General features: G+C 50.6%; 2 protein-coding genes across 3 annotated transcripts in view; both read left to right on the top strand.

Moving 5' to 3' along the window:
- Positions 1-575: 575 nt before the first annotated feature.
- On the top strand, positions 576-21,231 carry LCK (LCK proto-oncogene, Src family tyrosine kinase). 2 transcript variants are annotated; one of them, XM_046660248.1, is made up of 13 exons: positions 576-645; positions 14,135-14,244; positions 14,550-14,631; positions 14,826-14,916; positions 15,161-15,259; positions 15,413-15,516; positions 15,661-15,810; positions 16,107-16,259; positions 16,423-16,602; positions 17,756-17,832; positions 17,924-18,077; positions 18,161-18,292; positions 20,583-21,231. In XM_046660248.1, exons 2-13 carry the CDS (start codon positions 14,140-14,142, stop codon positions 20,783-20,785), a joined length of 1,530 nt encoding a protein of 509 aa, XP_046516204.1. In that variant the 5' UTR covers positions 576-645; positions 14,135-14,139; the 3' UTR covers positions 20,786-21,231. The 2 variants fall into 2 exon arrangements, with proteins under 2 accessions (XP_046516204.1, XP_046516203.1); XM_046660247.1 differs by lacking the exon at positions 576-645 and adding an exon at positions 821-925.
- Positions 21,232-24,638: 3,407 nt separating this feature from the next.
- Positions 24,639-27,856, top strand: part of HDAC1 (histone deacetylase 1) — a 29,937-nt gene continuing 26,719 nt past the window's right edge. Inside the window, exon 1 of the mRNA XM_046661448.1 lies at positions 24,639-24,790. Coding sequence (XP_046517404.1) covers positions 24,742-24,790 — 49 coding nt within the window. The 5' untranslated portion in view covers positions 24,639-24,741. The remainder of the gene's footprint in view (positions 24,791-27,856) is intronic.

Raw genomic sequence — 27,856 nt, 5'->3', positions numbered from 1 at the left:
CAGGAGTGTCTGTTCTGTCTTCTACCTGTTGCAGGAGATGGTGTCAGGCCCTATACCTCCAACAGGGGCTGGGGCCTTGCCTCTACCTGAGTTAGAAGTGTTGCCCTACTCTCCAACCATAATTAATGGGTGTTGTCGTGCCCTCGGCTCACAACAGAGGCTGTTACTCTGCCCTCTTAAAGACATGGGGTTGTCCTGCCTGATTCCTTAAACAGCCTGTTGTCCAGCATTCTGTCTGTGAGAGGAGTGTTAGCCCACCCTCTGGCTATAATAAAAAAGCTGTTGTCCCATGCCCTGAGATGACATGGCTGTTGTCCTGCTGCCGACTGTAGCGGCTGTGTTAGCCTGACATCTGACTGTAACGTGGGTGTTCTACTCTCCAACTACGTAACGGGCATAGTGTCCTCTCCTCTGACTCTGAAGTGATGTTACCTTTGCCCTCAGACTGTAATGAAAAGGTCACTCAGCTCTCAGACTGTGACGGCGCTGCTCCTTGCCTTTCACTGAAAGCTGAGCGTGTCTGCCTGCCCCTTGCTCAGTGGGGTTTCAAGGCTGCCCTTGACTCTCTTGCCAAGGTGCACCCTGGGGAGCAGGAGGGAGGTTCCATCAGATGTCCTCTCTTTTCCTCCGAGTGCCACCCTCAGGGTGAGTAGGGCCTGGGCTGGGGATGTAGGGGATTGCCAGGAGCTGAGGAGCGGGGGGCTATGGTGGCAGGAAGCTCAGGGTGCTGGAGGCTTGTGGTTGGGCTGCTGGGGCCCGGTTGGCTGAGGAGCCCTCAGGAGGAGGCAGGAAGTCAGGGTGGGACGTAGGCGCGGGGAGACAGGCGGTGGCTACGACGGCGAGGGGAGCTGAAACTGTGTCTGGGCAGCCAGGCAAGGCCAGGAGGACCATGTGAATGGGGCCAGAGGGCTCCCGGGCTGGGCAGGTAAGGAGTACTGGGAATAGGGGTCAAGGGGCTGTGGTGAGGGCCTGTTGGCAGAGGGCTGCCTCTGGGCACTGGGGCAGGCTCCTTGGGTGTGCAGCAGCCCTGCAGGCTGAGGGACAGAAAAACCTTGCTGGATGTCCAGGAGAGGCATGCAGACAGCTGGATCACCTCTTTCCTTCATAGTTGTTGGCCCTTGCCTCTGCCACACTGCCTGCCATCAGTCTCTACCTCACTGGGAGCATTTTTCTTGAAGATGTGGCACATAGACTGTCAGGAATTCATAAGGCCTTCAGAAATCCCCAAGTCCAGTCCTTCATCCCACAATGGATGAGCCTCCTGAGGCCCAGAGAGGGCAAGGCACTCCCTTCCCACAGTCCCTCAGCAAGGCAGTGGCAGAATGGTGCCAGGCCGTGACCACCCATGGAGCAGGGTGAAAGACAGGCTTGAGTCAGGGGAGCCAAGAATCCCTCTGGTTGCTGGGGCAGACCCCAGTGACAAGAACCTCCTGAGAGAGAGAGAGGTCACCCAGAGCATCCAGATGGACACGTGAGAAGTGATTTAGCCTCAATGACCAGCACTGCTTGAGAGAGGGAGGAGTCCCCTGTTGGAAGCGGATGGATATGTGAGGGTATATTTATCATCTGGGATGGAGCCTCCTGGGCGGAAGTATCTGACCGGATGCTGGGAAGCTGGGGGGAGAGGGAGTGATGGGAGAAGGGGAGAGGAAGGGCTATTTTTATCCCGGACAGAGGTGCAGTTGGCCCTGGGCAAGGGACTTCTGAACTTCCATCTGGAAAGTTGCCATTCCTGCCCCTGCCAAGTGTGGCAGGATGTCCTTCCCTCTCCCCTTGCTCCCTCCCACTTCAGCTCCACGCACACTGCCTCGGCATGTGTGGGGCCAATTGGTCCTGCTGATTCATACTTCAAATTCTGGGAAGGTGGAGACCCAGGAAGGCATAGTCAAGCTACCTGCCCACTCCTTATTTTCTAACTCTGAGCCTTCAGTTTACAGGGGGAGTCCCCACCTGAGTGAGAATTTGCAGGTTTCCTCTGTCTCATCCTCTGCCTTTGGAGTTTTTCTTGACACACAATTTCCACCCAATCAGCATGTCCCAGCCTTTCTCCTGTCCCCAGCTCCAAGGCCTGCAGGCTTTTGTGGGAGCTGGGAAAACATGCTGGCTCTCCCTGCCCTTCAGGGGGCCTCATGCACACCCTGGATGCTCAGGGACAGTCTCCCCGACCCAGCCTGTGCTGACAGATGACTCAGACAGGGTCCCTCACCCTCAGGGCACAGGGATGGAGGTTTTTCTCCAAGGAAGAAGGGCCGAGTGGTGGGGCAAGAGAACCAGCTGAGGGCTCAGAGGACTGGAGAAAGCTTCCCTCAGGCGATCTGGAAGGCTTCCTGGAAGAGTCAAGGCAGTTTTGAGAAGGACAAAGGCTCATTTTGGAGAGCACCCAGGACATGAAGCTAAGGTCACTGCCCCTGGGTTCTGTCCCTTGGGTACCACGAGGGCGGACACCTCTGAGCAAGACCAAATGCCAGAGGGCCAATGAGTATGGTGTAGTGCCAAGAACATGCATTTCAGAGTCAGGCAGACCCAGCCACAATTCTGGTTCTGCCATTTCCTTGAATGAGTGGCTTCACCTCTCCGAACTCCAGTTTGCTTATCTGTAAAGAGGCAAGAATAAGTCCCTCTCTTACAGAGAGCTCGTGGGGAATCAAAGACGAAATAATGACTGTGTTGTGCCCTGGGTAGTACCTGATACATAGTAGGAGTTAACAGAGGTTAGGCTCTCCCTTCTCCTGCAAACAATGCACCAAAGGGACGGCTGTCCACACCCAGAATTACTCCCACTCAACACCTTGGCAGGACAGTGAACCACCCATTCCCTCACACTTGTAGTGTGGCTTTGCAAGCGAGCTTGTTTCCTGTGTATAGTGGGTGTGAGAATTCTAGGCTGTGTCTGCCTTAGAGGAGGGTCCCACACACAGCTTCACACACACACACACACACACACACACACATCCTCCCTGGCCCAAACACCATTCACACCATCATTGGAAAATGAACATGTGCGTGTAGGCTCAGAGGCAGAGGCAGGAACAACACATACTGCACACACTGGATCCTGCAAATCCATACACACACCCACAAGCTGACGGCTTTGAAGTTCAATTTGGTGAAAGCGAGGCTGAGGAGAGCTGGGTGTGTGGGTAGGATGAGGGTGGGTGGGACCAAGACACCATCCAGGGATGTGGCCTCTAACAACCAACTTCGGTGGTGGTTTTAAAGTATCTGGAGCTGCATTTCCAATGCTTGTTCTAAAGAACACTAGTTGGAAGTCCACAAGGCACCTGGAAAGAACAGGGTTCTGGAGTGAGATCGACATGGCCTCAGCTACAAAGTGTCCCGTATTCACTTCACAATCACTGTTAGCTTGTCATAGCCCTGAAAGGGCCCCCCTGAGAAGGAGCCTGATGGATTTTGTCTGACCCAGTGTTTCACCAACTTCCTTGGTCGCAGAGCCGTTTTTCCTGTATCCTCTATTCTATATGCCTTCACCTCTTGAGACAAGGAGAGGAGAGGAAGGCTGAGCTGCACGGCTGAGCCTCCTCAAATGATCCCATCTCTTGGCAGAGTTTTTGCGTTGGTGGTGGTTTTGTTGTTTTTTGTTTTTCAATTACGATATTAGCACATGGCTGTTTTAAAAAATTCAGACAGTACAGAGGTTTATAAAGAAATACAGCTCCCTCCAATCTCACTTCTGGGATACGCTCACTGTGAACAATTTGGTGTGCATCCTTCTAGATTGTTGCATGTATGGCTGTGGAAAGGCATTGCAAGTAATAGCCTAGTCTCTGAAGGCAGGTAGACCAAGGTTCGGCTTGCCACTCTACCACTTATTTGTTTGTTATGAGGCCTCAGACAAATCACTTTACCCCTTTTGGGCCTCAGTTTTTGCATCTGTAAAATGGGGATAATAATAGCACTTACTTCATAGGATTATTATGAGAATGACATGAAATCATGCAAATAAAGGCTTAGCACAGAGCCTGGCTTAAAAGAACCCCTTATATATACATATTTAAATACAAATAGGCTTATTCTCTGCATTCTGTTCTGTAACTTGCTGGCCGTGTTATATCTGGGACATCTTTCCATGTCAATGCATGGAGATCTACCTCATCTTTTTAACGGTTTTGGCTAATTGTCGTTCACTTGGTAGATGGGTGATAGCGGTGATTTTGAGATGCACCTTCTCGGCAAGTATTGCTGTTTTGTGTCCTCAGTGTTGTTGGGAGTCACAGACATTACCGATCAGTGAGCTGAAGACAGGCCTGATGGCCTCCTGTGAAAATGGAGTGACCCGCCAGAGGGGTGCCCACCTCTGTCACAGAGGGCAGGGCCAAGAGGATGGGGAACCTCTCTGACTGCTCACCTCTGTGTCCCCAGAACTCCATCAGAGCCTGGCACCTAAGAGGTACCCATTAAGTTTTTGTCGATAGGCTGGGCAATTAAGAAAATTGCGCCTCCTCTAACGTACCGACAGAGGCCTAAGCTCCAAGTTCTGTCCCGAAGTGCAGCATTTCCCAAAATATGGCCTGTGTACCATTGATGAGGGTGAGTGATTTTAGGGGGTAATGAATGGACCTTTTTTTTTTTTTTTTGAGGAAGATTAGCACTGAGCTAATATCTGCTGCCAATCCTCCTCTTTTTGCTGAGGAAGACTGGCCCTGAGCTAACATCCGTGCCCATCTTCCTCCACTTTATTTGTGGGATGCCTACCACAGCATGGCTTGCCAAGCAGTGCCATGTCCGCACCCGGGATCTGGGCCGGCGAACCCCGGGCCGCCAAGAGGCAGAACGTTGGAACTTAAGCTCTGCGCCACCGGGCTGGCCCCATGAATGAACTTGTACAAATGTGAATTTATGCTTTATATTATGTTTATTCTAACGTACACTGATTTCTATTTATGACTGGTGATACTAGTTTTCCATTTATGGTAGTGAAATTTCCATTTTAGGTAAATATATTAAAGGTAAAAAGGTGCTCTGGGGCAAGCCCAGTGGCATAGTAGTTAAGTTCGCACCTTCTGCTTTGGCGGCCTGGGGTTTGCAGGTTTGGATCCCAGGTGCAGACCTAGCACCACTCATTAAGCCATGCTAGTGGCATCCTCAAGCAAAAAGAGGAAGATTGGCAACAGATGTTAGTTCGGGGCCAGTCTTCCTCACAAAAAAAAAAAAAAGTTTTTTTCAATGAGAAAAGCAGAGGGTGGTTCGTTCAGACTCACAATAAAAAGTTACTTTAAAAAAAAAGTGGGGGCCGGCCTGGTGGCACAGAGGTTAAGCTCGCACGTTCCACTTCTTGGTGGCCCGGGGTTCGCCGGTTCCGATCCCAGGTGTGGACCTGGCACCGCTTGGCACGCCATGCTGTGGTAGGCGTCCCACATAGAAAGTAGAGGAAGATGGGCACAGATTTTCACTCAGGGCCAGCCTTCCTCAGTAAAAAAGAGGAGGATTGGCAGTAGTTAGCTCAGGGCTAATCTTCCTCAAAAAAAAAAAAAAAAAAGTGGACAGGGGCCGACTCGTGGCGGAGCAGTTACGTTTGTACGCTCTGCTTCAGCGGCCCGGGGTTTCACCGGTTAGAATCCTGGGCGCAGACACGGCACTGCTCATCAAGCCATGCTGAGGCAGCATCCGACATGCCACAACAAGAAGGACCCACAACTAAAAGTACACAACTGTGTACTGGGGGGCTTTGGGAGAAAAAGGAAAAATAAAACCTTAAAAAAAAAAAGATCTTGGGGCTGGCCCCGTGGCCGAGTGGTTAAGTTTGCGCGCTCCGCTGCAGGCGTCCCAGTGTTTCGTTGGTTCGAATCCTGGGCGCGGACATGGCACTGCTCATCAGACCACGCTGAGGCAGCGTCCCACATGCCACAACTAGAAGGACCCACAACGAAGAATATACAACTATGTACTGGAGGGCTTTGGGGAGAAAAAGGAAAAATAAAATCTTTAAAAACAAAAACAAAAACAAAAAAGATCTGGAAGGACAGATACCAAAGTGTAACAGTTTCTAGGTAGGTGGAAATGTGGGTGTTTAAAAAAAAAAAGTGGACAGTGGAAATGCCAAAAATCATGAAGGAAAATGAAAATGATTGATCATTTTAGTCTAGAAAATGTTGAAGGCTGGTGTAATGAAATGCCCATGCTAGCCTCAAATGACTATTACTCTCATTTATTTAGCCTTTAACTAAGTACCAAGCACCTTTTTAAGCACTTTGTTATATGGGATCATCTATATATTACATATAATGCTTACAGCAGCCCTGGATGCAGGTCCTATTTTTTTAATTAATTAATTAATTAATTAATTATTTTTTGAGGAAGATTAGTCCTGAGCTAACATCTGCTGCCAGTCCACTTCTTCTTCGTCTTCTTCTTTTTTTTTTTTGCTGAGGAAGACTGGCCCTGAGCTCACATCCGTGCCCATCTTCCTCTACTTTATATGTGGGACGCCTGCCACAGCATGGCTTGCCAATCGGTGCCATGTCCACACCCAGGATCCCAACTGGCGAACCCTGGACTGCAGAAGCAGAATGTGTGAACTTAACCGCTGTGCCACTGGGTGGCCCAGGTCCTATTTTTATTGCCATTTTGAAGACGAGGGAACTGAGGGAGGTTTCAGAGAGGTTTAGTAACCTGCCCAAAGGCCCAGTGAGTGACCGGGAGGCCGTGGGATTGAACTTGGGTCACTATGACACAGACACAGTAATCTGAGCCTCCACGACCTGCAGACTCCCAGAAACTTTAATAAAGCAGCACAGGTGCCAAGCTGCGAGTAAGGCTCCGTCCGGTTGAAATCCCCACGGCACAAAGTGCACACGGAGGTACGTGAGGGAGGGGACCCATTAAAAGGGATTACTAGATACATACACGTCACTAGTTGGAGGGCCACTCCCCAAAATACCAGCTTTAGAATAATTGCTCTATAGCCCTCATGTCTGGCCATAATTATCTAGCAGAATCAGTGCCATGTTCAGGCCACTCCCACTTTGTGAGAATAAATCCATCTCGTTTGCATGTAAGAGAAGGTTTATCTTTTTGTTCTCGGTTTTTGTAACCTCTGTGAACTCACTCACAGAGTTCATTCAAAAATGGTATTGCATCAAAAAGGAACACATGAGAAAGGAGGGGACTCAGGACACATCCCTGTTTTACCCACTAGAAGTTATTTACCGTGCCTGCCACCTCAAGTTCTTGAGCGCCATGATGAGGGTTTTGTGCGGCCATCTGTGGCTACAGCTCTCCATTGAACTTAGGCTACTTTGCCAATAACCAAATCTTGGCCCAAGAAAATGTTTTAAATTATTCCTGACAGATTTTGCCACAAGGTGGCCCAGAGTACAATGACCTGCCGTGGAACAGCCTGCCTCCTCTTGCTGTAGGACGGCAGCCTGAGAAACCCAGGCAAGAAGCCGGCACACGTTTTGGACAGAATGTTCAATAAATGAATAGATTTACCGTTAAGAGGAGGAAAAGTGTTTCCTTTTTCTTTTCTTTTCTTTTCTTTTTTTTTTTAAGGAGACAAAACACATTCTAGCCCTAGCCAGGCGAGATTGTATCTGTAGAGGTGATAAAAGTGAAGTTGGCAAGAATCAAAATTCATGGCGATATGATTGCTAAACAGCCCTGGGTTTAGAAAATCTAGTCCAGGAACTTCACGCAGCCTGGGATTTAGTTATTGATTGATTGATTGATTGATTTTTGAGGAAGATTAGTCCTGAGCTAACTGCTGCCAATCCTCCTCTTTTTGCTGAGGAAGACTGGCCCTGAGCTAACATCCGTGCCCATCTTCCTCTACTTTACACGTGGGATGCCTACCACAGCATGGCTTGCCAAGCGGTGCCATGTCCACACCCGGGATCCGAACCGGTGAAACCCGGGCCTCCAGGAAGTGGAACGTGTGAACGTAACAGCTGTGCCACTGGGCCGGCCCCTGGCCTGGGATTTTTTTTTAAAGATTTTATTTTTCCTTTTTCTCCCCAAAGCCCCCTGGTACATAGTTGTGTATTTTCAGTTGTGGGTCCTTCTAGTTGTGGCATGTGGGACGCCACCCCAGCATGGCCCAATGAGCGGTGCCATGTTGGAGCCCAGGACTCGAACCGCCAAAAGCCCGGGCTGCCGAAGCAGAGCACACGAACTTAACCACTCGGCTATGGGGCCAGCCCCTGGGATTTTTGATCAATTGTATACTGTGCGAGCAGGGCCACTGTGTGTTTTGGGCACTGTGCTGAGGGAAGGGAAGGGGTGGGGACTGAAATCCAGCCCTCATTCCACTCCCCAAGTTTGAAACCCCAGCGAGAAGTGACCCTTTATAATTGGCACAAAGTGCTCTGTGGATCATGGGCAGCTTTGAGTTTGACCGAGAACATTATAGACCCTGGTCAAAGGAGGTCTAGAATCTACAAAATTCCTGCTATTGACTCTGAATTCCTGAGTTGGGAGAAGAGAATGTCCTGTTTCATTCATCCCAGAATCTGCCCTCGTTGCTGGTTCTGAGAGCCCTGGGGATTCTCTGGATCTGTTTCTTCTTCTTCTTCTTTCTTTCAGACAATGAGAAATTTATATTAAGCTTTAATTTTGATTTTCTTTTTACTGACCTCGTTTATTAACCTGATTAGATCATTTTGGCTATCCAGCAACCTGTCAAACGAAGACCAGAAGGATGGGACCCACATTTTGTATAAATAGATACAGGCATGTATGACCTCACAATTACATAGGGCCAGGCACTAACTATACATGCCCCCATTCTATTATACATCCATCTGCACGCATGGACTCATAAACACCCACGGGTATGCATACATCAGCACAATGCTCACTGAATCATATGCCTCCATATGCACGGACTTGCATTCACCAGTCAGGTAAATGTACCCTTAGAAACAGGCATTCTAGGTGGAGGGAGAATTGCCTTGGAGAGAAAGGCCTTTGTTAACAGCACAATGATCAAATTTTGGATGGAGAGTGGACCCCACCCTGCCAGACCTCCCTTCCTGCCCTGTTTTCTCCATGACCTCTCAGGATCTCCCACCTCCCTTTAGACTTCCCACGTTGTGAAGAGGAGAAGAGAGGACCTTAATAAAAAAGGTAGGGGCCTGGGGCCGGCCCGGTGGCTCAGCAGTTAAGTGCACATATTCCACTTCTGCAGCCCAGGGTTCGCCAGTTTGGATCCCCGGAGCAGACATGTCACCGCCTGGCAAGCCATGCTGTGGTAGGCGTCCCACATATAAAGTAGAAGAAGATGGGCACGGTTGTTAGTTCAGGGCTAATCTTCCTCAAAAAAAAAAAAGGTAGGGGCCTGATCTGAGCTTTACCTCTGCCAAGAGCCTTCATGTTGCTATTGGGAAAATCACTTAACCTCTCTGATCCTCCAGCTTCTTCATTTTTATTTTTATTTTTGTTGGTGAGGAAGATTGGCCCTGAGCTAACATCTCTTGCCAATCTTCCTCTTTTTTTTTTTTTGAGGAAGACTAGCCCTGAGCTAACTACTGCCAGTCCTCCTCTTTTTGCTGAGGACGTCTGGCCCTGAGCTAAAATCCGTGCCCATCTTCCTCTACTTTATTTGTGGGACACCTACCACAGCATGGTGTGCCAAGCGGTGCCATGTTCACACCCGGGATCTGAATCGGCAAACACTGGGCCGCCGAGAAGCGGAACGTGCGCACTTAACCGCTGTGCCACTGGGCCGGCCCAACCAATCTTCCTCTTTTTGCTTGAGGAAGATTGTCCCTGAGCTAAAATCTGTGCCAATCTTCCTGTACTTTGTAGGTGGGACCCTACCACAGCATGGCTTGATGAGTGGTATATAGGTCCATGCCCGGGATCTGAACCTGAGAACCCCCGAAGCAGAGCATGAGAACCCAACCACTACACCACTGGGCCGGCCCCTTCATTTTTAAAACAAGGCTGGTAAATTACATTAGCGCTTCTAAACCCTTCCCTACCAAGAACTCCTTCACCCTTCCCTGTTGTACTCCCCCCCATGCCCTCATGGATTTCATGATTTTAAAGTTTTTCCTACTAAACTACCTCGTTTAGGTACTAATTTTCTTGTTTTCAAGTTCAAATTTTAACCAAAGACTTAACTAAGTATGCACTGAAGAAACAATAATACAGGGGCCAGCCCTGTGGCCCAGTGGTTAAGTTCGCGTGCTCTACTTCGGTGGCCCAGGGTTTCACTGGTTCAAATCCTGGGAGCGGACATGGCACTGCTCATCACGCCATGCTGAGGTGGCGTCCCACATGCCACAACTACAAGGACCCACAACTGAAAATACACAACTATGTACCAGGGGGCTTTGGGGAGAAAAAGGAAAAATAAAATCTTTAAAAAAAAAAAAAGAAACAATAATACAATTTGTCAGACTAAGAAACAAATCATAGTACAATTTCCCTGCAGATTTCTGAAATACTGAAATAAACTGCAGGCCTCCAACATTATCCTGGGGCCTCCTAGGAGCGTATAGCTCCCAGTGGCTGGGAGCCACTCACCAAAGTAATCTTGGGCATTGCCGGCTCCCAGGGTCCTGTGATTGCTGCCAGGCCCTACACTCCAAAGTGTCCACTTTTGTAGAGAACAGGCTCTGCTACCTGCAGCCAGAGGAGTCGAGGAGAACAAAACAAGCCACAGAAAAAACACGAGGGGTCAGATACCCAGCAGAGTTCCAGAGTTCCTTTTGGCTTAATTAACATAGCTTGACTTTTTCTCACTCCTGGCCCCAGTCTTTAGGGACCTCAGGCCCTCTCTGGTAGGCCCAGATTCACTTTAGGATATAGGTCCTGCCTACACTCTCCTGGACACTAGCCCAAGGCCTTGTGGCTCCTTTTCCCTCCCCACAGCAGCCTGGACCAGGTACCAGCTTCCAGCCCTGTGATCTCCAGCCTAGATTCCTTCTGCCCTTTCTATTGGCTTCTCCTCAGTGCCTCACTGCTGCACCCCTGTTCATCCCCCTTTCTCAAGCCCAAACTTTTCTCGTCTTTCTCTTACCCTTCTCTGAAGCCTCCAAGAATATCAAGCCTGGAAGGGACCTTACTGATCTAAGTCCACTCTCCATCTGATGTTGGCGTTCTTTCTATAATATAACCAACTTGTGGTTTTTGAAGGCCTGTTTGAATATCACAAACAACAGGATGCTCATGACCTTTCTAGATAGCCCAGCTCATCTTAAGCTCGTTCCAGGTTATTATCAGTCCTTTCCTGGAGGTTTTTGCTGCTAATCAGGTCCAAGCCATAATAAAATTAGCTGTCAAAAAGCCATTTGCCACCACAGATGGGTGGACTCTGGCCAATCAGGATTTCTCAAATGTCTCCTGCCCACCCTCCAGGACTCCTAACAGTAGAGAGAAGAGGGCCCGGCCCAGTGGCACAACAGTTAAGTTTGCTTGCCTGGGGTTCCCCGGTTCAGATCCCATGGACCTATGCAGCATTTATCAAGCCATGTTGTGGCAGGTGTCCTACATATAAAGTAGAGGAAAGCGGGCATGGATGTTAGCTCAGGGCCAATCTTCCTCAGCAAAAGGAAGAGGATTGGCAGCAGATGTTAGCTCAGGGCTAATCTTCCTCAGGAAAAAAAAAGGTAGGGAGGGGCCGGCCCCATGGCTGAGTGGTTAAGTTCGTGCACTCTGCTTCAGCAGCCCAGGGTTTCGCCAGTTCGAATCCTGGGCGTGGACATGGCACTGCTCATCAGGCCATGCTGAGGTGGCATCCCACATGCCACAACTAGAAGGACCCACAACTAGAAATACACAACTATGTTCCAGGGGGCTTTGGGAGAAAAAGGAAAAATAAAATCTTTAAAAAAAAAAAAAAGGTAGGGAGAAGAGTGAATCTGTGCCCTTTTCCTGGAAAGTCTCTTGATTTGGCTTAAAATTCCATGTACATTTTACATTTTCCTCCATAATAGATCTTTGTTTGTTTGTATGAATAAGGTCATGTAACACTCATGCTCTGGGAAGATGTACACCTCTGACTTCTGGTACCCATGAGAGTTTATGAGCATCTCAGTTTAAGGAACATGAGCCTAGGGGCCGCCCCCATGGCCGAGTGGTTAAGTTCATGTGCTCTGCTTCGGCGGCCAAGGGTTTCACCAGTTTGGATCCTGGGTGCAGACATGGCACCGCTTGTCAGGCCATGCTGAGGCGGTGTCCCATATAGCACAACCAGAAGGACCTACAACTAGAATCTACAACTATGTACTGGGGAATTTTGGGGAGAAGAAGAAAAAGAAAAAGAAAAGATTGGCAACAGATGTTAGCTGAGGTGCCAATCTTTGAAGAAAAAAAAAAAAGAAACAGGCGACTAAGGCAAAGAGAATTACTTATCAGTTTCACTCTCCTACCCTCTAGAGCAGCGATTGGTCGTGCAGAATGGACACTGGTGGAAGTCTTTCTAAGCTCTAAACTAAGCTAATGTTTATGTAAGCTTATGGGGAAGGGATGATGATTCCCATTTGAAAGAAAAGGAAAAGTGAGGCTTAGGAAGAATAATTTCAGCAAAGTCATACAATAATTGTCAAAACCAAGATTTGAACTTAGGTCTCTCTGACTCTGAGGACTGTCCTTGAGTCTTTTTTTTTTAAGCTGAGGTACAAGTGACATATACCCTTAAGTCTTGCTAACCAAAAAACCTCCACTGCTCCCCACTTCCGCTTGGTCCCACCATGGACTAGCAGCTCTAGCTTTGCTCTGCCCATAGAGACTGTGAGAGTTTCAGCAGGCCTCGCTGGGCCTCGGTTTGGTTTGCTCGTCTAAAACCAGAGGTTAGACTTGGTGGTTTCTAAGACTTTGCTGATGGAAGAATCTGTGCCTTAACCCTCCACACGCCAGTAAACACTCATTAGCGACAACTAGTTCTGGGTGCCGGGGCATTCAGGCACGTAAAGCTGAAAATAGTTTCTGTTCTTGCTGAATCCCTCATCTCATGGAGAGGGCGGGAGAAGCAGTGGGACTGACATATAAATCAGTCTAATCATGGCGCTCAGGGCCTAAGTTGATGGTTGTGGTCTGAGTAGAATGTTGGAGGAGCAAAGAGCAATGGGAAGGCTTCACGGAGTAGGTGATATTTGAGCTGAGCCTTGAAGGCTGAGTTGGAGTTCCAGAGGTGGACAAAAGACAGCACTCCAAGGCAAGAGAACAACACGTGCAAAGGCACGGAGTAAGAAAATAGTGTGCGGTGTTTGGGGAAGGCAAGGGTGGCTCAGAACGAAGGCTGTGTGAGCGTGTAGGTGGGGGTGCTTGTGTGTGTAGCAGAATAGTTGAGGAGGTAGATTTGATCTTGATAGTAAAGGACCTTGAATGGTAAGTTAAGTTTTATCTGAGGACCTGTGCTTTCCAAGCAGTTCTGAGGAGCAACCCGGGGCAGGAGGTGCCTCAGGGACTCCTAGGGGCTCGAGGCCCCGACTCTGCTTTAGGCATAACAGCTCCACTTTTACCTGTTTTATCTACGGGGTTCTGCTTGATTTCATCTGACAAGAAGTTTCCACTGCTAAAGTGAGCAAACAAATAAAAAAAGTATGACCAATAGGGCCGCTTAAGGGTTTTCTGCTGGGGAGAAGCAGAAAGAACCTTCCAAAGGAAACTTTGTGTAAGGGCCTGCGGGTGGGGGGTGTGAGGTGGCGGGTACAGAGGCCTGATGGCTGATGTTTGGGAGCAGGAGTTTCTTATTCAGCTTCCTTGGCTGAACAAGGAAGAGGGGAATTCTAATTAGGAGGTGGGGTGCATCTCTCTGGTAGGGGAGGATCAAAACTTAGGTCTCCCCCAGGGCTTGGGGAAATTTGTGTGATCTCTCATAGGTAGTCCCCCAACATGGGGGATGGGCAGAGAGAGAGGGAGAGGGGAGAGGCAGGAAGTGGGCAACTAGACTAACAAAGGTGCTTGTGGCGGTTTGCCCACCCCAGGTGGGAGGGCGGAGCCTAGGGCTCAGCCAGGGCCTGGTGTGACTTTTGTGGCCTGGGGGCTCAGAGGGAGCACCAGTCAGGAGTTAGGACCCCATGTCAGCTTTTCTGTGGCTGGTGAATGGGGGGTGGGGGACTGACAATCTCAGATACTTCTGGAAATTCCCAGGGCTAGGCCCTAGCATGTCTGATGTTGGGGAGTAGATCCCGGGGGGATCCCTTCAGCCGCCTCTCCATTTCCCCAGGGACCATGGGCTGTAGCTGCAGCTCAAACCCTGAAGATGACTGGATGGAAAACATCGATGTATGTGAGAACTGCCATTACCCCATAGTCCCACTGGATGGCAAGGCCACGGTAAGAGGCAAGACAAGGGGCTTGGTGAGGGAGTCGGGTGGAGGGCACAACCCAGAAGGAATAAATGGAGCACCACTACAGGTCCTTGAAATAACGGAGTGGCCCTCATTCCTGGAATACAGAAAGGAAAAGAGGCTCTGAGACGGGAAGGGACTCTCCCAAGGTCACACAGCAAGTAGTTGGTGAATTCAGGGAAAAGACTTAGCCAGGATGGAGAAGTGAAGGAGAGCAGGGCCATGGGGAGGGGAGCCAGGGTCTGACCAATCTGCTGTTCTCTGACCCCACTCTCTTCTCCTAACCCACAGCTGCCTATGCGGAATGGCTCTGAGGTGCGGGATCCACTGGTAACCTATGAGGGCTCCAACCCCCCAGCCTCCCCTCTGCAAGGTAACCTCAACCAGCAGGGCCCACAAAATAAGGCCTACGGATCCGTGGCTTTCGGTGATCCTCTCCTCCCCATCTCTACCCCTCTGCCCTGTCCTGCCTCTTGCCCCCAGTCTTGTCTGCTGCCCTGTAACTTCTGAACATGATGCTCCCAGCCGACTCCAGGTGTTTCTCCCTGACTTCCCCTGTCTTCACAGACAACCTGGTTATCGCCCTGCACAGATACGAGCCCTCCCACGATGGAGACCTGGGCTTCGAGAAGGGCGAACAGCTCCGTATCCTGGAGCAGTGAGTGGCCCCTCCACCCCACCCATCCTTGCCCTGGGGGAGTATGTGAGGGCGCTGGGCTCCTGGGTATCCCAGCTCTCCTGCGGCCCCTGACTGGCTTGCAGTGGGCGCCCTTGAGACAAAATGGAAGGCTCCAGGGCTGAGCTGGAGGGTGGGGTGGCACGGCGTAACTAGGAGCACTGAAGGAGGGTTTCCAGCTGAGTCCAAGGCTGGGCAGACCACGCTGACTGCCGCTGTCGCACAGGAGCGGCGAGTGGTGGAAGGCACAGTCCCTGACCACGGGCCAGGAAGGTTTCATCCCCTTCAACTTCGTGGCCAAAGCGAACAGCCTGGAGCCCGAACCGTGAGTGGGGACTCGTCGTGGGGATGGATGGGAGCAGATCTAGGGACTCCGGAGCAGAGCACCCAGGCGGTGCTAGGGGTGGTGGTGAATGCTTGAGGGTGATGGAGAAAGAGGGGACCAAGAGATGACGGCCTTCGCTTCTGCCTTGCGCAGCTGGTTCTTCAAGAACCTGAGCCGCAAGGACGCGGAACGGCAGCTCCTGGCGCCCGGGAACACGCACGGCTCCTTCCTGATCCGGGAGAGCGAGAGTACCGCGGGTGAGGGGCTGCGCCGGCCGGCGGGCGGTGGGCGGGTGCCGCAGCCCCGAGGTGCGGGCCGGGGGAGCCCAACGCGAGGGGCGCGGTGGCCGGGAGGCCTCCCCTCCCCCTCTTTTGCGTTCGTTCACTCATTCCTTCACTCAGGATCGTTTTCACTGTCCGTCCGGGACTTCGACCAGAACCAGGGAGAGGTGGTGAAACATTACAAGATCCGTAACCTGGACAAGGGTGGCTTCTACATCTCCCCCCGCATCACCTTTCCCGGCCTGCATGAGCTGGTCCGCCATTACACCAGTGAGCCTGGCAGGAGCCCCTGGGACGTGCGCCTGAGGCTGCTTCACCCGTGCCCTATCAGCCTGTCTCCCCCAAGTCCCTCTCAGGGGTACCACCCACCCCTCTCTCAGTATGCTCCTTCATTCCCCGCACTGCGTGAAGTGTGGTACCCTATAGCCCCAGGTGTCCGGTGACAGCCCAACACCTCCCCTGCCCAGTCCATTTCCCCTAGATCGGGACTCGGCGAGGTGGGGACTGGGTAGGAGCACCCGAGTATCGCCATATTGACAGCCCTACCCCTCTCCCTTGTCCTCCAGATGCTTCGGATGGGCTGTGCACGCGGTTGAGCCGCCCCTGCCAGACCCAGAAGCCCCAGAAGCCATGGTGGGAGGACGAGTGGGAGGTTCCCAGGGAGACGCTGAAGTTGGTGGAGCGGCTGGGGGCTGGCCAGTTCGGGGAGGTGTGGATGGGTGAGTGAGGCCCTCCAAGACTGCCGGGGGTGGGGGGGTAGGAGGTGGGGGGAGGCATCCGCTAAGGTCGTGAGAACCTCGCAACAGTGCCCCGTCCTAGGGCAGCTGCCTGGCTCTGGGTGCGTGAGTTCTGAGTGGCTCACCCAACCCCTTCCTGCCCCAGGATACTACAACGGGCACACGAAGGTGGCAGTGAAGAGCCTGAAGCAGGGCAGCATGTCCCCCGATGCCTTCCTGGCCGAGGCCAACCTCATGAAGCAGCTGCAACACCAGCGGCTGGTCCGGCTCTACGCGGTGGTCACCCAGGAGCCCATCTACATCATCACGGAATACATGGAGAACGGTGGGCACCGTTTGCTGCTGATATCTAGCTCTGATTCTTTGGGAATATAAGATCTGTCCTCCTTTCAGGAAGCGAAAAAAGCTGTTAATTGGCGAATGGATTCTGGAAGTGGCAAATAGGTTTTATCATGTGGGCCAACTTCAACTGGTAGTTGCTTGGAGTTCTGTGTTGAGGATTCTGAGGCTCATTGGAAGTGAGCACTGGGATTGATTATCAACATCTGCCACGGACGTGGTGGAGGAATGGCAGATGTTCACATATTTGCTGCCTCTGGGTGAGGCCTTTATCTTTGGTAACAAATTCAGCACTCATATGGGGATGCTCAGGTTGCCGTCATCTTCTCACAGGGTTTTAATCTCTTGGGAAGTGCCAGTGGTCACAAGCTCCATTCTAGCAACTCTCATCCCTGGTTGTCCCCTAGTCACTCTCTGCTGCCAGAGAGGTGGTCCCTCAGGCCCTCAGACATCTCTTTCGATACTCCATTAAATACATTCAGCACACGTTTATTGCTGCTTATTTTGTGCTGGGCACTGGGAACATGGATGGACAAAACAAGGTTCGTGTGCTCCGGGAGACCTCATTATAGTTATGCTCACTAGGAAAACCAGAGTTCGTACCATAGGAAAGTTCCAGCATACCATAGGGAATGTAGATGATGATACAATTTATTATGCTGGTAGGCTCTAGAGAAGCTTCCTGGAGGGATAGTCTCACTGAGCCATGAAGGAAAAGTAGAGTTTTTAGGAGGCAGAGATGGGACAAGAAGACTTTGGGGTGAAAGTCCAGCGATCTGTGTGAAAAATCTCAAAATTGTCTAGGGAGGGTGGAGGACAAGAGGCAAGAGTGGGCAGAAGAGAAGAAAGAACAAATGTGGACCATGCAGGATTTTTGATGCCTGGCTGAGGAGCTTTAGCTCAACCCATTGGTGACAAGAAGCTTACAGACGCCTCCAAGCATGCCCCATTCTACTCCCTGCAAAAACACCTTCACATATCCTGGGCATCTTCACTCTGAACACACATTCCTCCATTTTCACCTCTTACTCTTCCTTTCCACATGTCAGACACTGCTTCTAGACCTCTAGTTAGGGGAGAAAAGTCTGGGAGCTTCCCCCGGGGCAACTTGGGTCAGTAACTATTGCTTCTGCCCACAGGGAGCCTGGTGGATTTTCTCAAGACCTCCACAGGCATCAAGCTGACCATCAACAAACTCCTGGACATGGCAGCCCAAGTAAGGAGACTGGGGAGGGGCTGGGCATGGGCACAGGCCAGTGGGGTAAGGATGTCTGGCCCAGGACTGCTGACCTATACCTGGCCTGCAGATTGCAGAGGGCATGGCATTCATTGAAGAGCGGAATTATATCCACCGTGACCTGAGGGCCGCCAACATCCTGGTGTCTGACACCCTGAGCTGCAAGATCGCAGACTTTGGCCTAGCACGCCTCATTGAGGACAACGAGTACACAGCCAGGGAGGGTAGGTGTGGGATATAAGGGAAGTCTGGACCCTGCAGGGTCGGGCCAAGCAGACCCAGGTGACCTCACCCTGCCTCCCTCCAGGGGCCAAGTTTCCCATTAAGTGGACAGCACCAGAAGCCATTAACTATGGGACATTCACCATCAAGTCGGATGTGTGGTCTTTTGGGATCCTGCTGACGGAGATTGTCACCCATGGCCGCATCCCTTACCCAGGTCAGGACCAAGGGCTGGAACTGAAAGGGTCATGGGGAAGGGCAGCAAATTCATTTCTTTCCACTCACTTCTTCCCAGGCTCAGAATCTGAAACTTTCTAGCTGCTTCTCCTCCATTCTTGTGGGTGTGGGACTCCAGAATCCCCACTCAGGTTCCATATCTCCCAGGGCTGGCTTCCATTTCTGTCTCTGGATCTCTCTCCCTTCAATAATCCCAGCTCTTTTCTTCAGTTCTAACACAGGCAGCCTAGTGTTGGATAGAAGAAGATCTGGCCTAGGAGGCAAGAGGCATGCCTTTTATTACCAGATCTGCCACTCATTCTGTTTGGTTTTGATCAGATCATTCCTTCTTTTCCTATGTGTAAAATGTGAGGTTAGAATGGCATCTGGCCTTTACTAAGCACTCAAGAGTGTCAGGTTTTTTATTAATCATCACTTTGGGGAGGTGAGTTTGGGCAGGTGACTTCACCTCTCTGAGCCTCAGTTTTATAATATAAAAAATGAGACTATTTGCGAAAGAGCTTGACTCATTGTAGGTGCTCACTAAACACTGACTTCCTTTCCCTCTGAAGCTTTCCATCTAAAGAGTGAGAGAGACATGTAAACAACTAATTCCCCCGTCTCCTACCCCTCCTTCCATCTCCTGGACAAAGTTCTTTATCCCTGAATACAGCCAAGGCAGGCATGGAATTTTTTGAAAGGAACTTGCTAGGAAACTCTGGGAAAAGGAAATGGAACACAAAGCCAGGGTAGGGAGGGCATGGAGCACAGTGGCTGGATTTGCAGAAGCTTTCCTCATCCCCAGAGCACTGTGCACGGAACTTTGCTCCCAGGAAGGTAAAGGTACCTTAGAATCAGGCTGGAGTCTGAAGGACTTCTCTGCCCTGGACATCCCCCCTCGCAAAATCCAGGGGCAGTGCTGGGACTAGAACCACACTCTGGTCATCCTGCCAAGCGCCCTCACTGCTCCCTTAGAGAATTTCTCTTTTGGAAGAAAAAAGGCAGTGAAAGCATGATGATAAGTGGCAACTGACACATGGCTTCAGGGTCAGGAGACAATGGGGAGTAATGGGAACCTGGGTGAACTTGTATCTGCTCCAGCAGATGGTTGCTATTAAGACATGGGGACTCAAAAAGCAGAATTTTTGTTTTTTTCAAGAGAAGGCGAAGCTCGGAGTTTTAGGAAAATTTGCCTATTTTTAAATATTGGTGATTAATTCAAATTATTTAAAAATACTATAGGGGCCAAACCAGAGCAGGTCTGTGGGTTATATTTAGGCTGGGTGTAGCCTATGGGTTTGCAGCCTTGACTCTAGCCACGTGTGTTTAGTTCCCCAGCCTGTGTCCTCCAGTGTCCCGATTTTGAAATATGAGGGGCCTGTAGATAGAAACCTCCCAGGGGCGAGGCCTGGGGATGTGGGGTCTCCATTGACCAGGGTCCAGTCCCAAGCTTTGTGGACTTCCATTTTGTTAGGATTCTATTAGGGTTTAGTCTTTGAGGACTGCCTGTCACAGTCTCCTCTCAGGCGACCAAAGGAGAAACCAGAGGCCTCATGGGTAATTTAGAAACAGGAAGCTATGTTTCTGCCGTGACCATGCAGTTCTCCAGAGAAGCTCCTCTTGGGGTCCACATTCTAGGAGCCTCTCATGGGGGCTGGCAAAAAGGGAAGTAACTGGCCCAAGGATTATTTCCTCTGGGTCATGGAGGGGGATGGTAAACCTTCTTTGCCCCACGTTGTGTCTGCTTTTCTTGGGCCCAGGGTCCATCTGGCTTCCTGATGCAGCATCTCCTGTTCCTCTTCCCATAGCTGGAGAAGCCTTACCACTGTCCTGGCTATGAGCTCCCATCCTGTCCTGGGCCCTGACCACCCCATCCTTCCCCACCAAATAATAATAATCACAGATACTCTTTGTGCAGCATCTCTTCTCCAGGCACTATACTCGATGTTTTATATGTACTATCTCATTCAATCCTCATAACAACTTTACGTAAGGTAGAAGCTACCATTGATTCCATTTTCCAGATGAGGAAACCGAGGCTCAAAGAGGTAAGGTGGCTCACCCAAGCTCTCCGGGCCAAATATGTGTGTTGTTGAGTGTTTAAGCCATAGCAGACACTCCAAGTGGTACTGCTGACATTTAGCAGGGACTGCTGGTATGGTCTTACCATTGACGAAGACCAAGATCCTTTTGGATTGGTGCTCACACCAATTAAATATTCTGAACGTCTCCCCTGTCTGTGGGCTTCCAAAGCCTGGAGGCTTGATGTCATTTCTCCCGTTAACCTCTAGGGATGACCAATCCTGAGGTGATTCAGAACCTGGAGCGAGGTTACCGCATGGTGCGACCTGACAACTGTCCAGAGGAGCTGTACCAACTCATGATGCTGTGCTGGAAGGAACGCCCAGAGGACCGGCCTACCTTTGACTACCTGCGCAGTGTGCTGGAGGACTTCTTCACGGCCACAGAGGGCCAGTACCAGCCCCAGCCCTGAGAGGCCTGGCTGGCTGGGGCCTGGAGCCCTCCCCCTATCTAGCCAACCTGGCTCTGGGAGATACAGTTGTGTCATACCCATGTGGCCTATGAACATATGGACTCTGCACCATGTGAATCCCGCCCATGCACGACACACTTCTCGTGTCTTATACACGGGTTCTTTAGTTGTGTGGGCTCTGCACATGTGTCTTGTACATGTGTGGCCTGTGCATATATGTCTTGGACACTTGTCCCTTTCTGGGCCCTCCCACTTCCAGAGACCACCAGAGAGAGGAGAGAGGCCTGTGATTGACACCAGCTTCTGCTCACCCCCCTTTCCTTTCCCCTGGTCATCAGGAAGCTCCTTGAGGGCCGGGACCTTATCTAATACCTCTGTGTGCTCCTCCTTGGTGCCTGGCACACATCAGGAGCTCAATAAATGTTTGTTTGTTGACAAAGATTGTACATCTCTGCTCCACTTCTATCTCCTCTTCCTGGGGAGGGGGGGTTGGGGGTTTAGAAGATGCAAACTGAGTCACCCTGAATTGAGGTGAAAGATGGAATGAAGGATGTCTGAACTTTTTCCACCCTGCTGGTGTTGGGGGCCAAGAGGAGGTCCCTACACTTTGCTGTATGGGCTCTGAACCCCTTCAAACCCTGACCCTGAAGAATTAAGGGCAACTCCTACCCAGAACCTCCTAGGGAGTGGGCATGTCTCAGGACCCTTCCCCCCCCCCCCCATTATGTAAGGGCACTAGCATTTTTTACAGCTACCAATTCAAGGGCTATATTTGGCCTCAGATATGTTTTGATTCACTTTCAAGATTTTTTTTTGGTGAGGAAGACTGGCCCTGAGCTAACCTCTGTTGCCAGTCTTCCTCTTTTTGCTTGAGGAAGATTGTTGCTGAGCTAAGATCTGTGCCAATCTTTCCTCTATTTTGTATGTGGGTCGCAGCCACAGCATGGCCACTGACGAGTGGTATAGGTCCACACCCAGGATCCAAACCTGTGAACCCTGGCCACCAAAGTGGAGCGCACCAAACTTAACCACTACGCCATCAGGCCGGCCCCTCAAGATGTTTTTAAACATTGAATTAATTCATTTACTTAACAAATATTTATTGAGCATCTACTGTGTGCCAGGCATGGTTCTGGGCTCCTAGGATGTATAGTAGATATAACAAGCAAAATCCCTGCCCTTGTGGGGTTTACATTCTAGTAAGGGAAGACAGACTATAAACATCACAGAGAAGTAAAGGATATGGTACGCTATAGGTGATGAGTGCAAAGGGGAAAACAGAACAGAACAGGGTAAGGAGAATTAGGACGGTCATGTTTGGGGGAGGTTTGCAATTTTAAAGAGAGTGGTCTGGGAAGGCCTCATTGAGAAGGTGACTTCTGAGCAAAGATTTGAAGAAGGTGAGGGAGTGAGCATGTGGTCAGGGGGAGACAGTCAGGCAGAGGGAACATCCTGAGGCAGAAGCTTGCCTGGCAACCTCAGAGAGGTAATGGCAGCCTGAGGGAGGGGGAGAGATCCTATGGGGCCTGGGGCCTCATAGCCTTTGAAGGAGTCATTTTGAGGAGCCTTTGTAGGAGTTTATGCAGAGCCATGACATAAACTGACTTACATTTTATTTTATTTTTTGCTGAGGAAGATTTGCCCTGAGCTAACATCTGTTGCCAATCTTCCTCTATCTTGTATCTGGGTTGCTGCCACAGCATGGCTGCCGACGAGTGGTATAGGTCTGTGCCTGAGACCCAAACCTGGGCCACCAAAGCGAAGCACACTGAACTTAACCACCAGGCCACAGGGTTGGCCCCTTGACTTATATTTTAAAAGGATGGCTCTTACTGCTGTCTTGAAAATAGACTGAGTTAGCAGTCAATTTGTAAAGCTAGGGAGATTTTGCATAAAACTCCAAATTTCTGCGTTCTCTTGAAAAAACAGGAAGATGTGGCTCCCTCAGTCTTACCTGTCCTCATGGAGCTGAGTAGTGGCCACCCCCTTCAGATGGGGCATGAGCTCTCCCTTTGCCAAAGTCCCCTCCACTCCCTATTGCTCCCAATGAGACTAAGTGTTAGTGGCTATTTATCATTATGCTTGTGCTGTTTTTCTTATAATAAAGATGAAAATGAAATGGGTTTTTTTGCACCCACATTTCCATTAAAAAGTGAGAAAATTAAAGATACCTGAAGATGGCAGTGTGCTTGAAGAAAGATGGGGGAAATGCATTTTTCTTTATGAAAGTGAAAAAGAATCCAATTTTTAAAATATGCAAAGCACCTGACTCAAACTAATGTAAATAATATAAATATAATCTGAATTCGCTCAATTACATTACCTGCCTGACCTCCGCAGGCATGAGTTTGTGATTCCTGTTCTGCATTTTACAAAATGCTGCCACACCCATGACTTCATCTGATCCCCACCCTCCTCCTCATATGGACACTGTAGCCATAGAGCCGGTGAACTTTGTATTCTTATCCTCTCCATTTTACAAAGAGGGAAAAGGAGGCCCAGAAAGCCTCCTAGCTAGGAAGCAGCAACATAGAACTGAGAATAGGGTTTGTTCCCCAGCCCTTTGCCGTTTCTATAATAGAACTAACCAGTCTTAGATCTTCTGTTACCTTTATCATTAATGGCCCAAATGCAGTTCCCAAGTGAGGAACACAAGTGCCCAAGCACTCTTTAAACTAAAGAGGAATAAAAATGTATCTTATTGACTATAGGACCCCGGGTAACTTATTTGGCACATAGTAAGCACTCGCTAAATACCACTGTTGTCGTAGTTGTTATTTTCATAGCCCATCATGGTGCTTTCCAGTCTTGCAGCTTTCAATAATGACAAGTTGATGACTGATTGATCAGCGCAATAGTTCTCCAGGGGAGAGTGGGGGGCGCAATTCTACGCTCCCTCCAATGCCTCCCTCCTTGCCCTGGAGACATTTTTGCAATGTCTGGAGGCAATTTTGGTTGTCACAACTGGGGGAGGGGAGGGCGCAGCTGGCATCTAATGAGTAGAGGTCAAGGATGCTGCTAAGCTTCCTACAGAGCACAGGATAGCCCTCTACAACAAAGAATTATCCAGCCCCAAATGTCAATAGCTTCAGGGTCGAGAAACCCTGCTCCAGTATCAGAGAGACGACAGTTTCCTCCTTTTTAAAGGCACTCCTTCTGGGTGACAGTATCAGGGAGCTAGGCTTGGGAGGAAGAAAGGCGGGGTTCCGCCATTTTGTTACAGCTTCTGGTGCACAGTAGGCATTCAAAAAATCTGTACAATTGAAAACTGAATTTAATAACTAACAGTGTGACTCTGAGCAAGTCACAAAGGTCTGAACTTCAATATCCTTCTCTGTAAAATGGTGATAAAAAGCCCTCCTCCAAAGCTCTTGCGAGCCCTAATTGAGATAACCGAAATAACGTCAGGAAAACTACTGCACAGTACTTGACCTCCAGCAGTTTTCTTTCCTTTGTCAGTTTATTTCTCCCTCCTCCAAACTCAAGTTCTAATCCAGGTTCAGCCCTTTCGCGAGGTGAGTGACCTTGTGCAAGTCACTTTTCCCCCGCAGGCCTCAGTTGATTCCCTGGAAAATTACAAAATTGTCCTCTGATCTCCAACCCCGACACGGGACCGCGAACTTTACAGACCCGCTTTCCTCCCCCGGGACTAATGGTACGGTCCCCGGGCAGCTCCCCCACCCCCCTGTCGCCGACCTTGGTACAGGCCCAGGGGGCCCTCGGCGGCCTCTCTGGGCTGCCCTTGCCCCCAGCCGAGTTCCGGGCCGTCCCTGCGCGAGCTGATTGGCTGGAGCGGTGCCCGGGCTGCGCGGCTATAGGTGAGCCCGGGAGGGCGGGCGGAGCGCGCGGGAGGCCCGCCCCCCCCCCCGCGCCCCCCCCGCCCCGGTTGGACGCTGCGGAGCCGCCGGCGGGAGGACGGACGGACCGACCGACGGGAGGGACGGGAGGCGAGCAAGATGGCGCAGACTCAGGGCACCAGGAGGAAAGTCTGTTACTACTACGACGGTGAGCCCCGGCCTCGCGGCGGGGGCGGGGCCTGGCCCGGCCGGATCCGGGAGAGGGAGGCTGAGGCGGTCGGAGGGGGGAGGCTGGGCGAGGCGGGGGCGTTGAGGGGAGGACGAGAGAGGAGGCTGAGGGGAAAGGAGGTCGAGGCTGCTGGAGGAGGCTCAGAGGAAGGAGGTCGGGGTTGAGAGAGGAGGCTGAGAGGAAAGGAGATGGAGGCTGGGCGAGGAGGCTGAGAGGAAGGAGGTCGGGGCTGAGGGAGGAGGCTCAGAGGAAGGAGGTCGAGGCTGAGGGAGGAGGCTCAGAGGAAGGAGGTCGGGGCTGAGGGAGGAGGCTGAGGCAGAGGGGGCGTCGTCTGGGCAAGCCGGAGCTCATCTTGGTGGGGGGAACCCTGAAGAAGCTTGTCGTGGAGACTTCGCGTGGGACTCCTGGAGGGGAGGCAGGGTTTGATGGAGGAGGTTGCCCGGGTCCGTGTTTCCTGCCGAGAAGACAAAGGCCCTTGGCTGTGCCTGTCCGTCCTCGTGGGTGTCGGTGGGCTCCTGCAGGAGTCCCCAGCTCGTGCTCGCCAGCCTCCCCTCCCCCGCTCTCCCCGCTCTCCCGGGGCCTGCAGTTGCTGCTGGGAAATGGGGCCCCTGGGGTTGGAGGGAGAAGGATGCGACCTGTTCGAACAGACTTTTTCATCTAACAAAAACCTATGGAGCAGCCTGCCCAGCACTAGGTGGGCTGGGGCGCTGGGGATGCTCAGGTCGCTTCCCCCTTCGTCTGGGTCTGGACAGGAAGACAGACTGACCGCGAAGGCCTCCAAGTGTGGTGGTGGGACAGAGGGCGGCCGGAGGAGGCGCTCAGCCCAGCCCGAGGAGTCAGGGAAGGAAGGGCCAACTCAGTTAGGACCTGAGAACGGAGTTATTAACCTGGCACAGGGCAGTCGACGGTCACAGCAGGTTTAGGGGTAAGAGAGAGGACAGCACCTTGGAAAGACAGCAGTTACGCGTGCAGAATGGCGGAGGCCTAGGTGGGAGGGCAGAGTGTAGAAGGCCGGGAGTGATGAGGCTGGAGAAGCAAATGGACCAGACCCTGAAGGGCTGGGCGTCCCATCCAGAGGAAGTTGGACTTTATTCTGAGGGTGTTTGTGAATCATGGAAGTTACATGCAGGTTGGTGACATCATCAGATTTAGACCTTAGGATACAAATGAAATTAAACTCCTGAATGTAGAAGTAAGGAAGAAGGCAAGAATCCCAAGTTTCTGGTTGGGGCAGTTTGATACTGAATGTTTGAAGACCATGTCTGTTGACAACATTTTTCTTTTTTTAAAAGAAATATTGGTTGAGATGTCTGGGGGATAGCCAAGGAGAGGTGCTCAGGAGGCAGTTGGCCATTCAGGTCTGCAGTTTAGAAGATAGAGATGAGAAGATGGAAATTTTTGGTAGATGGTAATTTTAGTTATAGAAGAGGATGTGATCACCCAAGAAGTTGTGTAGAGTGAAAAAATGGGATCCAGGGTGGAATCCTAAGGAAGTGGACTGAGCAGAAGCGTAGTGCCCTTCGTGCTCTACTCCCCGGTCATAGCGCTTGTCGCTGTGTGTTGAAATTGCCTGTTTCGTTCTTCATACTTCTTACAGACAGTAAACTCCTTAGGGAAAGGGGCCACATCTTCTCTACCTCTCTGTGCTCAGCCCTCAAAACAGTGCCTAGCTCATACTAGGCTCTCAATGAATACTTGTTGATTAAATGAACAAAGATACAGAGGGAATGGCCAGAGATGTAAGTGAATCCGAAAGTGTTGGGTTACAGTAGCCAAAAGAGGGAGGGAGTGGCCAAGTGTTGGCAAGAACTGTTTCCTGTGTGGCGTCTGGAACTGAAGCTGGATTGCAGTAGATTGAAGAACGAATGGATGGGTGAAGAGACATCCGGATGGACCCTTTTGAGAGGAAGCTTCCCCAGGGCAGAGAGAGAGCGTTGTTGATCAAGAGGAGATGCAGTGGCTGAGAGCTGATCCTATTCAAATTCTTGTGGAAATAGCCAGAGAGAGGGAGAGGTTGAAGATAGAGGAGAGAGGAGCTAGTGATTATGGAGATTCCTGAGGAGACCAGGTGAGATGGAAACTAGAGCACAGGTGGGGACACTAGCCTTCAAGAGGAAGTTCCTTCATGACTGGGAGGGTAAGTGTCAAGAAAAGTTCAATGTAGATAAGTTTGAGGGGGAGAAGATAGGGAGGAAGTTGAGGGAGTGTTCAAGATGAGGTGAGAGAATAGTCCTTTTCCTGAGAGTGGGGAGGGTGGTTGGTAGAGGAGGAATCTTGAAGAGAGATAGCTGTTAAATAGCTGCTGTGAAAGAGGGAGCTAGGAAAATAAATTTGAAAGGATTGCTGGGCAAGGGTGAGGGCTCGTTTGAGGCTGGAGCCCATGACTTTGTAGCCATGCTAGTTTGCACAGTTGTGATCTCCACCACTCTAAGTTTAACAGGAGAAAAAGTGGAAAGACCCCAGTCTTTAGAGAAGGAGAATTCTTACTTTTTGAGGAACTGCTTCTGAGTTTTGCAGAGTGAGGTCACTGACTTGGGACTCAGATTTGGCTCTGCCACTCAGAAGCTTTGCAGTATTGGGCAAGTCACCTTACCCTCCAGGCCTCAGGTCGCTCTCCTATAAAACTGAAAAATTATGAGAACAGTGGGAATGCTCTTTAAAAGTTTAAGAGTAGTATCTAAATAAGAAGGATTTTTTGAAGTCTCTCAGCAACCTGATTAAAAACTCTTTTAAGAAACGGATGGTGTCTCTGGGCCCTCAGGTACTCCCTTAGCCTTTTAGATAAGGTTCCCCAAGTCTCAGCCTTGGCTGAATCCAGGCTTGATAAGGCAAGGGAGTTGCTAGGGATCAAGGCCCACGCCAGAGACGTGGGTAAGCAGAAATCCATTATATAATGTAGTAACGGCCATGTGATTACTAACTGCCCTCCAGTTGGGTCTGAATCTGGATGTCTCAGCCAATGCCTTGAGAACCTATTCTGCCCATCCCCATGGCTGATTACCTTGTCTGAGGAATCCTGGCAACAAACTCTTCTGCCTGCCTTCC

This window comes from Equus quagga, chromosome 5, assembly GCF_021613505.1.
Source record: "Equus quagga isolate Etosha38 chromosome 5, UCLA_HA_Equagga_1.0, whole genome shotgun sequence".
Taxonomy (NCBI): domain Eukaryota; kingdom Metazoa; phylum Chordata; class Mammalia; order Perissodactyla; family Equidae; genus Equus; species Equus quagga.
The sequence above is the reverse complement of the archived record's forward strand: the minus strand, read 5'-3'. Positions and strand labels throughout refer to the sequence as shown.

Excerpts from the sequence above, each read along its gene's own strand:
- LCK (XM_046660248.1), top strand. The coding sequence starts at position 14,140 with ATGGGCTGTAGCTGCAGCTCAAACCCTGAAGATGACTGGATGGAAAAC. Across the intron at positions 14,245-14,549 it reads CACTGGATGGCAAGGCCACG|CTGCCTATGCGGAATGGCTC; the intron begins GTAAGAGGCAAG and ends CCTAACCCACAG. Across the intron at positions 16,603-17,755 it reads CACGGAATACATGGAGAACG|GGAGCCTGGTGGATTTTCTC; the intron begins GTGGGCACCGTT and ends TTCTGCCCACAG.